Source organism: Octopus bimaculoides, chromosome 3 (genome assembly GCF_001194135.2).
Source record: "Octopus bimaculoides isolate UCB-OBI-ISO-001 chromosome 3, ASM119413v2, whole genome shotgun sequence".
Lineage (NCBI taxonomy): Eukaryota > Metazoa > Mollusca > Cephalopoda > Octopoda > Octopodidae > Octopus > Octopus bimaculoides.
In genome coordinates this window covers 116,332,360-116,346,049 of record NC_068983.1, presented here as the reverse complement: position 1 = coordinate 116,346,049, position 13,690 = coordinate 116,332,360, and the positions used below count along the sequence as shown (strand labels likewise).

The 13,690-nt window shown below is 32.2% G+C and overlaps 1 protein-coding gene across 21 annotated transcripts in view; it reads right to left on the bottom strand.

Annotated features, from left to right (window-relative positions):
- The window catches only part of LOC106874470 (rho guanine nucleotide exchange factor 7), a 206,499-nt gene that overhangs the window by 59,992 nt on the left and 132,817 nt on the right, over positions 1-13,690 (bottom strand). Inside the window, exon 18 of one of the 21 annotated variants that reach the window (XM_052966471.1) lies at positions 1,837-2,273. The exons of the other annotated variants lie outside the window; for them this stretch is intronic. Coding sequence (XP_052822431.1) covers positions 2,092-2,273 — 182 coding nt within the window. The 3' untranslated portion in view covers positions 1,837-2,091. Of the gene's footprint in view, positions 1-1,836; positions 2,274-13,690 lie in introns of those variants that run through there. 21 annotated transcript variants of the gene reach the window in all.

The following is a 13,690-nucleotide window of genomic DNA, read 5'->3' as shown; positions in this document are numbered from 1 at the left end:
TATATAAATTTGTTTTGCAAGCTTTTTCACAAAATAACTTTTTGAATTTATCTGTACAGTTGATGGGTGGTTTTACAAGAAATATGTTACATGTGTGTGCTCTAATATATGTGAGTGTATATTGTGCTCAGTTTGCTAAATGATATTAAAAGATTATATTATCATCAGAAATTCTCCCTAAATAATAAAGTAGAAACAGATAAGCTATAATCTAAAATTTGAAAGTTTGCCAAAAACTCTCTTTACGTTTGAAAACTTCAAAGAGTAAGAATACATATCTATAATTCAAGGCCATCCCAATAATTAAAATTAATTCTCCTCCATGGTAAAAGTTAAGTTTTAGTAAGTTTTAAAAATTTTTTCTGAAACAGCTAAATGGCAGGAATATATTATCCTCATAACTAAAAAAAAAACCATTAAAAAAAATAATAGAATGAAAATATTAAAATTTTGATTCCATCCGAAAAATACATATAGCATTTTACTTTCTACATAACTCATCAAAACTTTCTATATGTTTTTCTTATAAGTCATATCAATAGAAAAGTTCTGCTCTGCTTATAATTCAATTCATGAAAATACTTATTAAACTGGAAATTTTGCAGTAGTTCTAGTGCTGGTATTAAAGTAATATTTTAATGAAAATGGACATTTGCCCACATTAAGGTTATACTGAAGGAATGTAATGAGTGTGTTGTATCATGTGTAAGCTGTTGTGTATCATGAATGGAATGTTTATTATATTGTGTAAATGTGTAATAAAATACCTTTGATGTACACAGAAGGTAAGGATTTATTTATATTATCATTATTATTTTTTCACAAATGGACAGAAATATAATGAAATTGTCTCAAAACAAGTTCTCTTGTATTTACCCATTATACTTAACGTAGAAAATGACATGAAATTTGGGTAAATAATAGTAAACACTCATTCCAATTTTTTTTTTAAATTGATCTTGAAATTAATTGGGTTTGTAATGAGCAATCATCTATTAATTTGATTGAAAGCTCAATGTTTTATCATGCAACTTTACAACAACCAAAGAAATTTATGACATCAAATCATGGCCTTTTTGCTTTCAAAACAATGAATGTTGTGAGGTAAATGAGATATGAGAGGCAGTATCATATAAAACTGAAGATGATGACTGAACAAGACTAGTTAAAGAACTGATACATGTTTTAAGTAAAAATTGATGTATATCAAATATGTTAAGATTCTATTTCTAGGAATCTGATATAACTGACAGATTTGTTTTCTTTACAGGATTATAATTCAATTTTTCTACAATTCAATTATAAGTTAGATAATGTAAGAAATAGATTAAAAAAAATTAAAGTTTTCTGGCAAGAAAAGTAAGAGAAAAATTAATGGCTTTATTTAGTTTGCTGCAAACTGATGGTAATTCTTCTTGGCTTGTATCAAGAGATGAGATACAGTCAATATCAGAGACCGGATAACAAGGTAGCAGCTAATCTATTAACAAATAACTGTGATAATAAACATGTTTTTATTATAAAGGCTCCTTCCTTATTCTACCCCAAGTCAGCTTCACTTTTTACTAACTTATTTTAGTATTCATAAAAAGAAAATACTAATAAATCTGTTAGGAAAATACAAATATTAGACAAAACATATAAACACAGTGCATGTATATATGTATATGTGTGTGTATGTATGTACACAGACGTAAAATTTTATGTACAATTTAAAAAAATATAGATGAAAAATAAAGAAAATAACACAATTAAAAAATAACATTGATAAAAACAAAAAAATAACAAACTACAAAATGTGCTTTCTTTTTACAGATACATTTTTTTTTTCTTAAAGGCAAATTACTTTTCTTTGGAGCTTTCCTTAATGTCAACCAACAACTTTATTATTAGTTTCAGGCATCAGCCTGCCATGGTTGTTGGAACAAAAAAAAAAGTGTCAAAATAATCTACAGCCATATTGTGTTCATTCAGTTATTTTCCATTCCTGAACAGATGTTAAACTTGGAAAGGTGGTATCAAGCTGGTGACTTTAATATTACAACTATTAATGTTTGAGAAAGATTTTCAGTCAACATGTGGGGTGTAGGTTCATAACCGTTTGATAGTCCGTGCTAAACCTTTGGCAAGTGGGAAACTAGCACAGCAGAATCCCCTCATCATACGCCCCTGCACAACATGGTACTCCTCATTGTCAGGTGAGATCAGTTGATCGCCATTTGCGGAACTATCCACGTTAGCATTGTCCTTAAGCCGCAGCTTGGCTAAGTCCACTGTACAGCAAAGTCCCGGAAAAGCAGCATTAATAAAAGAGCAGGCGATGATGAGGCAAGTGGGAAGAAATACAGAATTAGACAATGGTGAAAAGGTAATTGATGACATAAGTCAAATTACCTGAGACTAAACACTGTAAGTAAGGTTAAAATAACAGTCTTATGGTTTCCAATAAGAATCTAATTACAAATTGTTTGAGTTATATACATGTGTATGTATGTGAGTGGACATATAATTACAGATACACACACACAAAGGAGCAAAAATATTGATTTAAGTTGTAACATTTATACCAATGCAGAGCTATAGAAAACTGAGGAAACAACATTTTCAATGTTTTCACTTTTTCTTGTATATGTGTGTGCACATGTGTTTGAGTGCCTTAGTGAGCGTAATCTTGATAAATTGCCTCACCTAATGTACAGAATCTAATGAGATATAGCAAAAATAAACCAAAAACAAATCCAATGATTACATTTCTGTACTTGCTTTAACAATCTCTCCTAATCTAAGAGAATAATTCTCTGAATAATTCTCTGAAAGATTAAACATCATAATCTGTTCCTAACAGCAATAAAACCATGTAATGAAGACAGGAGCATTGTCTCCCCACTCACCTAATTAAACAAATTACTATAAATTCATAAGAATATCCATAAAAAGGTATTACTGAGGGCAGGAAAATCTGAGAGAACACTTAACCACATACTTCAAAATGAATGTTAGGTTATGTTGCTAAACTATGGATTCAAATCTAACCCAGAATCAACACAGCCACTCATACTTTTAGTGTTGATGACATTAGTACAAATTTTAGAGATCAGTATAACAATTTGGGTGCTATATGTAATATGTCACCTGATTTAACAGCACCAGCTGACTTCAGATGCCTTTAGCAGAGTCCCTACTTTGTTGCAAGCTTTCAAGCTAACATAACTTCCTTCCTTCCTTCTTCACACCAATCTCAAATATAGTGAGAAAAGTTTTGAGCACTGCCCTTCTTCCTTTGAGTAAATCACTAAGGGGATGACATCCCTCCTCTGAAAAACTGACCTTGTTTCTTATCAAAGAAATCAACAGTGCTGCATAGTTGATCCATGCTGAGCCAAGTGGGAGGTTAAGGACAAGGAATAAAGTTATCATGATGCTATGAATCTGCTAATTAGAAGGTGGATAACAGGTGATATTCAATATCTTCCTGATACGAAAAGCAGACTTAAACAAATTGAGAAACAGATCAGTGTATTTACTGACCATGAGTATGAGCTGATATCAGTATACAGAACTGAATGCTGCTACCAATGTATAAAGAAAAGCAACATCTGGGTCATCTTACTTTTTTACATAATAAAGAAGGAAGAAACAATGTCAAAAAGTTTGTTCTGATACTAATGAATCAATTATATTTATGAATTTCTACTCACAAAGAACCCATCATTTTTCTGCCTTACACAGACATCACAATTATTAATTCTTTACAATAATCGTCTAAGTCAGACTTTAAGAAGTTATGTATAAGGTTAGTAAAAAATTGTTTACAAATAAAAACAAAATACACGAATACTAATTAAAACTGTAAAATAAATTAGTGATAAAGAGTTCCGTGAAATTTTTTCTTCTCTTATTTAACTTTCTACCATCAATAATTCAACATGAAATTGTGAAAACACATTCAACAGATAACTTAAATTTTGTTTTACATTGGCTTATATTCTTACACACAGTAACTTAATATTTACTGTGTTTACAGATTAGGTTTAATATTAGAATTAAAATGCTAATAGAAAGCAAATGTCAGTCATATCATATATGGTTCTTTGAACATATAGGAAGCCCTAACCATTTCTAATAGCAGAAAAGAAAAAAAAATACAACATATAAAAGGCATTTGGCTTCTGAATCATGTGTGTGCATACATATATATACACACACACACACACACACACACAAAGGAATACCTAAACTTATGTTAGTAATTGGTTGCAAGACATGCAACTTAACTCAAAAATGGTGAAACATGAAAAAACACTTTTAAAAATTTATTTGCTTATATTTATTTTGATAAATGGTTTGTACATATTTTTCCATATTCTATTTGATCTTCTAAGGTGATTTATTTTTAATTTGTATGTTGAAACCAATGTAAAGTCAGAAAAATTGACTAATTAGTTTTTTTTTTTTTTTCACTAATTTTTAAAAGGAAAAAACATAACTCAAAATGATGTAGGTCGAAGTATGCCTCTATATATGCATGCACGCACTCACACACATAATTGAAATGGATTTTGAATGGGATGAAAAGTGGTGGTGTCACTATATCAAATGAGAAGGGATAGAAATTTTATCTCTAAAAAAATAATGCAAGGAGAGTGAAACATGTATAAATGGAAGTTAAATGTAATTAATATAAAAGAAAAAAAATATTCTGCATATGAATTAGGAATGAAGGGAATACATGCAGGATTAATGCAAGAATATATTCAAGGAAGATTTATAAAGTCTTAAGCTCCAAAATGATATTTCTGCACGGCGAAGAATTTTATGCTTGACTTTATCACATAAAGCACTATGTGAGTCAGATAAAAAGAGTCAAATTCCAGAAAATACATTATGACCTCTGTCAACAAACAAAAAACATAAAATGCTCATTACAGATTCCTACTACTCTTCTGTACACAGTACAGTTTACTAACTTATTCATTCCACTTTGTGACCATTTTATATTTTGTAAAGACACCAAAGTTATTTCTTTAATACTATCATCTCTGTGTCATAATTACTGTGACAGTACATTCTATCATACACAACAGCTCTAACTAAACAAAATAAGATTCAGCAGCTACAACACAATTTCAAAATGAAAGTCTAAATTAAATAATTGATTAGAGATTAAAGAGATTACAATTCTGTATTGAAAAGTCTCAAAGTTTACCTTTGCATTTTTTCTAGTACCATAGTGAAATAATTACTAAAATACTAAATATAACAAGAGTGTAACTCGCCTTAGAATTATGTAGTGGCCATAACAACAAATAGAATTATTAATGTATGTCACTTATGGAATCAATAACCAAAGTAAGCCATGTATTTTATACCCCAATCACCTGTTCATTACATTTAGAGTAAAATAAATTGCATTGCTTTAGCTTATAACTGGGTTTGTGCTTGGGGAAGTGTAATAAAAGGGCTTAGATTAGAAGCTGAAGAGTATCTTAAACCGTTATAATCTGTGTGATTTATTTTTCAACAATCAAACATATTCAAAGAAATTATAATATTTAATTTGGTCTGATGCAAACAGTGTCCTCACAGAAAACAAACAAAAAAAAAAATAAAAGGAAAATCACTCATACACAGAGGCACATAATAAAAGGTCATATATAAATATGTACAAGTGTGTGTGAGAGTAAGAGCAAGACAGTGAAACAGTGTAGAGCTGTTTACTTTCTGTTCATTCCAAATGCAAGTATCCAACTAGATAGCCAACAGACCCACTCAATACTGTAAGTAAAAGCAAGACCCCTACCTGACCCTACATAACAGAATGAAAAATGATCAAGCTTGCCAAAAAGCATAAATATCCTGAGCTGAAATTATGGTTTTGAAAAACAAAACAGAAAATGAAGGAAAATAAAAATGAACTTCATAGCAACTACTGAAATAGATGCAGCACAACAGAAAGATGTCAGTCAACTACAGCTGTGCTTATCAATCTACTTTACCCCAACTAAGTTGTGCTGATTAATCAATTGGCAATCTCTGTCATCATCATCATTGTTGTTTTAATGTCCATATTTCCATGCTTGCATGTACCAGACAGAGTTTACAGGGGCAAATTTTCTATGGCCAGATGCCCTTCCAGTTGCCAACCTCAACCTGTTTCAAAGTAACATGATATTTTCGAACGGCCAAACATGTTTTCATGGAATACTGGAAATAATACTGCTTGTATGACAATGACACTCATTAACAATTGTCATGCAATGTCAAGATAAAGAGACACAGACATACATGCACACACATACACACGATGGGCTTCTTTCAGTATCCATCCACTAAGTCCATTCACAAGGCTCTGGTTGACCAAGAGCAACAATAGAAGATGGTGTATAGTGAAATGAACCTGAAATCATGTGGTTGGCTATTAAATGAGCGTTAAATTAGAAGTATAATACTAAATGATACTGCATAAACATATTCCAGCAGTTCTAAGGAAAGCATATCAGAAAGTGGCACTTATACTCATAGTGGCTTAGTGAGCACTCAGAAGAACAAAGACACATCTGAACTAACAAAGGAACTTTGACATAATTGTTTGTTTTGCTACAAAAGAAAAAAAAAAAAAGCAGCTAAATTTCTATAGGTCAAACACCCGCCACTGGAGAATGTACTCCTAGGCAGATTTCTATGTGAGAAAATACTCATTTAAACAAAACTGTTTAGGGACTTGATAAGAAAAAACAAATCATCAATAATTTCTTTTGTTCCAAGAAATCTCTGAGAAGATGCAAGTTTCTGATAATTTATTGATACTGACAGTCATATTTACTTTGCAGATGGCAACTTATTACTATCGGTCAGATAATACAGTAAGTGAATGTATATCATTGTGTGACTGTCTACACACTTGACTCAGCAAAATGTGAATTATTTTGGAGTTGTAAATCACAAAGGCAATTTTTCAGCTTAATAACTTTGGCTTTGAAGATAGATTTTACTATACTTAAAAAGTTATACTATACTTTAATTGCTTTGATTTCAAAATATCAAATGTCTTATTCCTGAATGTATATACCGTATCCAACAGAATTTGAACTAGGAATCTTTACTTCTAAACTGATACATGTGGAAGTTGCCTGGAGGATAAGAACATTATTATCCTTAGAGTACAAATAATGTGTTGTCATTTGAATTTAATGTATTGCTATGTGGACAGCAAAAATAAGACAGACAACAGATCATTAAATAAGTAGCTACTTAGAAAATTTGAATGAGAGATAGCAGAAGCTCTACCTGGGGTTAAACGGTAGTAATGTTGAGCAGCCATATTGGTGATGATAAACATTACTTCTTGATAAATAAATATTCTAAATTTTAAAAGATTGGGTTAATTGTAAGAAAAAAATGTAATGAACAACTACTAATCTCAGACATTTAGACATAATCACATAAATGACATCAAGAAAATATACTTCATTGAGACATTTCTTCATGTCATCACTCCTCCCAATGTCTCAACCATAATAGGCTGTCACAAATTTTGAGTAAATAACTGTTTCTACTTAAATTTAACTTAAATCAAAGAATGCAAAAATATCAATTTCTAAAAGCATTCTTTTAAAGAAACCAAGCAAAACATTTCTTTCATAGCACAAACTATTTATTATACTGGAATGTTCAACATATTTATGATCAAAGACATTCCAACCCTGACCATACCTTGCTTTTCAGTATCTTGGGAAACATCCAATATGTTCTCTCTACTTTGAAACAGAAGAGTGTAATCTGACAGAGATTTTGCTGTTATATCTAGCAGGTAGAGTGACCACAGAGACTTCTTTTGTTAGTTCACGAAGAAAAATTTAACGATGTATATATTCATGCAGATACATTAGGTCTAGTTTCATAACTATCAATATATGGGTTATAAAATATAAGGCACAAATACTTATACTTGAACAATATGATGAAATTACTAAAATATGTCTAAGTTTGAACATGTACAAGTTTGTGATGCTGTGCCATAAGCAATAGAGAAAATATGGAGATCTTAAATCAAAAATAAATATTAAAATGCAGGTGAAACCAATGTAATAAATTAAATATGGAAACAAAAAGATTAAAATTAGTAGCTAATATTTCTCAATCCTTTGTTATTTTCCTTGTGAAACAATACTCTCACTAAAAACCATACTTTTATCTTGAAGCTCACAAATAAGAAACTCAAAAGATAATTCTTCATATGAACAAGGTCAACTTGTGACAGAGAAATCTAAGATAGAATGTGAAAATTAAAACAAGTTTAAAAAAACAAACTGTTCCATGCATACATAAGTATATCATCATTTAATGTCTGTCATCCATGCTGGCATGAGTTGAACAGTTTGACAAGAGCTGGCCAGCTGAAGAGCTGCCCAGGTTTCATGTCTGTTTTGGCACTGTTTCTACAGTTGGATGCCCTTCCTAACACCAACCACTTTACAGAGTGTACTGGATGCTTTTACGCAGCACTGGCAGTGTTGCATTTACAAGACACTGATTCAGGTACTTTTTACCTGGCACCAGTACCCATGAGCCTACAAGATCAGGAATGCTCAGCTGGGAAGGAATGCAGGGGACAAACCTGTATTCAAGGGCAGCCACACTTTTTTTTACTTAGCTTGATGTGTCTTTTCAGGCATAGCAAACTGCCAGGAGTCTCGGTCCCCTGTCATCCCTTCTGTGAGTCCCAACGTCTGTAGATCCTCTCTCACCACTTTGTTCCACATCTTCCTGGGTCTACCTCTTCCACATGCTCCCTCAACAATCAGAGATCAGTACCTCTTGATGGAATTGTCTTCATTCATACACATTTCTTGGCTATACGAATGCAGCCGTTTCTCTTGCATGCTATATTTGATGCCTCGTATGCCCAATTTTTCTCTCAAATCACTTACACTTTGTCGTGTGTGTATACACATACACAAGACTTCACAAGCTGTGAATATATATATATATATACATATATATATATTCACACCTTATGTATGTGTGAAGTCTTATGTATATGTACACATACTCACATACACTCATATATATGTATCAGAAAATATTTTTTAATAGATCGAAATCTAACAGTTTATTGTAATACCACACCAACTCATTAAAACATAGATTAAGTCAAAAGTCTTTCCAGATTTTCACTGATGATTTTTGGCAACTTGTACCTCTATGTTATATCATTTTGATACAACTAGTTGTCCAATCATTAAATCTTTTATGCTTTATTTTCATATATAACATAAACATTGTTTATTCTTTATTTTACAGTTTTAATAATGAGTGGTGAAAAAATTGCAATTAGAGCCATTTTAACACAACCTGTAGGAAAAAAAGACTGAGTGCAAGAGCAGAAACAAAACAAATTAATGATGTGGAATGCCCAGGAACTGTCAAGAAATGAGTGGTACAAAACTGGGTCAGACATTTCAAGGAAGGTGAGACCATACCCAAATACAAATCATAGTCAAGGAAATCTTCTGTTGTGGAAGATGAAGCTTTGCTTCAAGTGGTTGAACAACAACAAAGCACAAGCTTTTATACATTTTCACAAATAGGAATGACAGTCAAGGAAACCTGTTGTAGAAGATGAAGTCTTGTTTCAAATGGTTAAACAACAGCCAAGCACAAGTTCTCATACATTTTCGGCTGAACTTGCTCCCTCACAAAGCACCATCAATTGACTCGCCCTTATGAACAGACACTATCAAGAAGTTCCCCATGAACTTACCAGTGACTAGGCTCAGCAACATGTGAACATTTGCAACAACTGCTGGCAAATCTTTGAGATGACCATTTTGGAGTTAGATTGTAACTGGGAATGAAAAATTGATCTATTTTCGTAATCCTAATAAAAGAAATCAATGGCTTCATTCCAGCTAGACTTCAGAACCTGTTGTCAAACAAATGTGGTTTGAACAGAAGTAACTTTTTGTTGTGTGTTTGGTGGAATTTTGAGACAATGCACTTTGAGCTTGTTCCAGATGATTATGTTGTCAATGCTAACCTTTATGCTCAACAACTACGGCAAGTATATGATGCTTTCAAAGCCTGCTGCCAAGCACTGGTCAATCAAAGACTTGCACTCCTACAGAATGACATTGTCCCAGCAAACACAAACTTAAAGAACTTGAGGGGCTGGAAGTACTGCTCACCCTGCCTACAGTCCAGACCTGACTCCATCAGATTTCCAAGCCATGGCTCATTTCCTGCATGAATGCAGGTTCAACAATGTGGATGAAGTTGAAAATGGGTGCAAGGAGGCTTTTTGCATCTAAACCAGCCAAATGGTTGCCATCATTGAATTTCTGGCTCAATGATGGCAACAGACAATAGAATATGATGGTATATATTTACATACACAATTTGTTTGGACTATTAATTGAAATATGAAAAAAACTTTTGACTCAACCTGGTACTTTCTCAATCAATGATGATAAAAACATAGCAACATGTCATAAAAAAAAAAAAGAAATCAAGCAACTTCACATCAACATACTAAATTTAGTTTCCAAAACAACTTTTATTCCACCACCCCCAATCCCTCAAAATTTATAAGTAGACTTCCAAGAGATTTGTTTTACATATGTGTGTTTGAAAAATTTCTAAACACTATGGTAGAACATTTCCACCTTTGTGGATGTTCTATATATTTCTACAGATTTCTATGTACATTTACTGCAATCAATTTTTCCCCACATCTGAGAGCATGACCTAGTGTATATATAAACATTGCAAAGCATTCATGAACATACATTCAAACACATGTACTAACATTCTTAAGTTTATTCAGTGTTTAACAAATTTTATATCTAATCAAAATCTAGGCAGGGAAAAATATAAAACAAAGACAAAAAAAATGAATTAAAACTGAACAAATATCTGATATTATACTGACATTTGCTTTAGAACAACTAAACCAAATAAATTTTCTTTGGAATAGCTAACCGCAATAAATAAACTTACTGATTTGCAAATATTTTCTAAGGATTAGCTAACAAATATTGGAAATACTTTTCAAATTACACTATCAATAGCTCTGTATGATATAAGGCTACAACATAATTCATACATTAACAACTTTTAAACAACAATTTAGGAAATATATTCTAACTACAGAAAATATTCAAAAATAAAAACAACAAAAGTTTGAAATAATTGGCTAACAAAAACAAGGTATGATAATTTCTTGTGGACTAATTAACAAATGAGCAATTAAGCATGCTATCTTGATGATGCCAATGTGCAAATTGTGTGACTGAACATAAAAACAAAACTCACAACAAGAGGTACAACAATAATTACAGTTGCAACTACATTAATAACAGCCATGCAGATACGAGGCAGGAAACTAAAATGAAGCAAGGACAAACAGCAAAACTTATAACTGAACTGAGATACAGGACTGATGCAGGAATCTTCAAGGCAATAAACTAAACAGCAATTGAATATAAATATAAAGACTATCTTCTATTAAAATAAAGGTTGCGGTGATACAGTGTAAACTAAATGAAGTAATTAAAACATTTCATTTTTTTTTTTTTTATATTTTAGTCATGGGAGGATGAGCAACATCCACAACCTTATTCAATATCTCCAAAAATGGTGAAAGAAAATGCCTCAACTGGATACCTAGCCCAACGCTTGAAACAGAGTGGATTCTGCTAAGGCACCATTGACCAGGTAGTGGAGTTAAACAAGATGACCACGCAAAAAAACAAGAGTGATTCTTCCAGTAGATCTGGACACAATTTTCATTCTACTAAAGGCTGTGTTCTACCAGAAGCCATGATGGATGAGATTTGTCCAAAGTGCTACACCATGGGATTGAACTCAAAACCATGTAGCTGTGTACTAAACATTTTAACAGCACGACTATGCCTGTGCCCTGCATGTATGTATATATATATATATAGATAAGATGCACTGAAAAATATGTGTATACAATCAGAGGTAAATAAAACTAAAGGATTTTGAAGCTGCCCACATACTGAATTCTAGCTGGAAGAGGTGGAAAATATTAAATCTGATTGATAATGAATATTTTCCAAATTCTTACCAAATTCAACCCTAAAAATAAGAAAGAATTAAATACCTTCATACTCTGAAGTCAAATTTGAGGTACAACCAGTGCCACAGAACAAGCTTTCCATATGAGTATATGGATGCTATTTCTGCCAGGTTCAGTGATCATATGATCACTGAACGTGGCAGAAATAGTATCCAAATCTTCCTCAAAACACACATTACTCATTTAAAAAGGGTGGACACGATAGTCCAAGATACACTAATTGAAAAGAAAAAGCTAGCATGATCTGGAATGTCTTTTATAACAGATCTGCTCAGTTGGGGCTGATGTGAGAGTAAACAACAACAGTAGCTTTCATTGCATCTTCCACAACTACATGCATATTTATAAATATATAAGTTTGCATGTGTGTGTGTGTGTGTGTGTGTGTGTGTGCGTGTGTGTGTGTGTGCGTGTGTGTTTGAAAAGGTTTAATGAAGGCGCTTACAGACTAGAAGGAAAACATTTTCCCAAAACTGGTTAATAACATCCTCATAAAAGATTTCATAACATTTTTTTAAAAAATTACCTTCACATTTCAAAAATTATATATATATATATACACACACACACACACACACACACACACACACACACACACATATATATATATAGAGAGAGAGAGAGAACAAAATGACCAAATAGGTTATGTTAATATTTGATGATTATTTCCAAGTGATTTAGCGAATGTGAGTTGCAAATGTATAATGCCTAATATACAATAGAATTTCCTTGAGCAAAGTACTTACGTCTACTTGCCTAAGTTTATCTAATTTTAAAGTATGTACTAACTGATCAGAGTAAACTAATTTGCAATATACTAGCTTCTAAATTATGACTGAGAATCATATGCACTCTTTAATGTCACAGAAACTTGTAACAATTACAGACTCAAGTGTCTTTCCAATGGTCAAAAGAGTAAGATACCAAACTCTTAACTTGATGTCTTATGACAGTATTTTTCCAAACACATACTATCACTACCACACCATCATTATCATCAACATTTTACAATAAACAGATTAACTGCAAACAAGTTGGAAGCCAAATTCACACTACACATCTGTGTTCTTTTTACAATTATACCTGCAAATTTGAGAAGGAAGACTCTTGTGCCTTCACAGTCCAGAAATTTTGTATGAATTTTTCTGGATTTGCAAGTAAAGGATTCATGACAATGTTGTTGTTGTTTTAATATGAATAAATCAATGCAACAGAATGGTTTGGCAGACGCATTAGAATATCAGATAGGATGCTTTGCAATATTTGTTCTAATGCTCAGTATAATGCCAATCCCACAGTGAAGTCAACACATTGTTTTCCATCCTTTGTGTAGAGGGGAGGCATTTAATAAAGAAAATACCAATCCAGAACAATGTGAATTAGTAGAATTGTTAAAGGGTTAGATGAGATGCCAAGCAGTTTCAGTCTTTTGAACTCAGACTCTACTTCTTGCCACAAGGAACAGTGATACGATTGTCAAAAGATGATAGCAAGACAAAGAGACAAGAAAACCTGAAATTAAACAACTCCAGCAGGTTGGCAACCCAAGAAGTGGATTGCTAAATAAAATCTTCACATCAGTTAAGA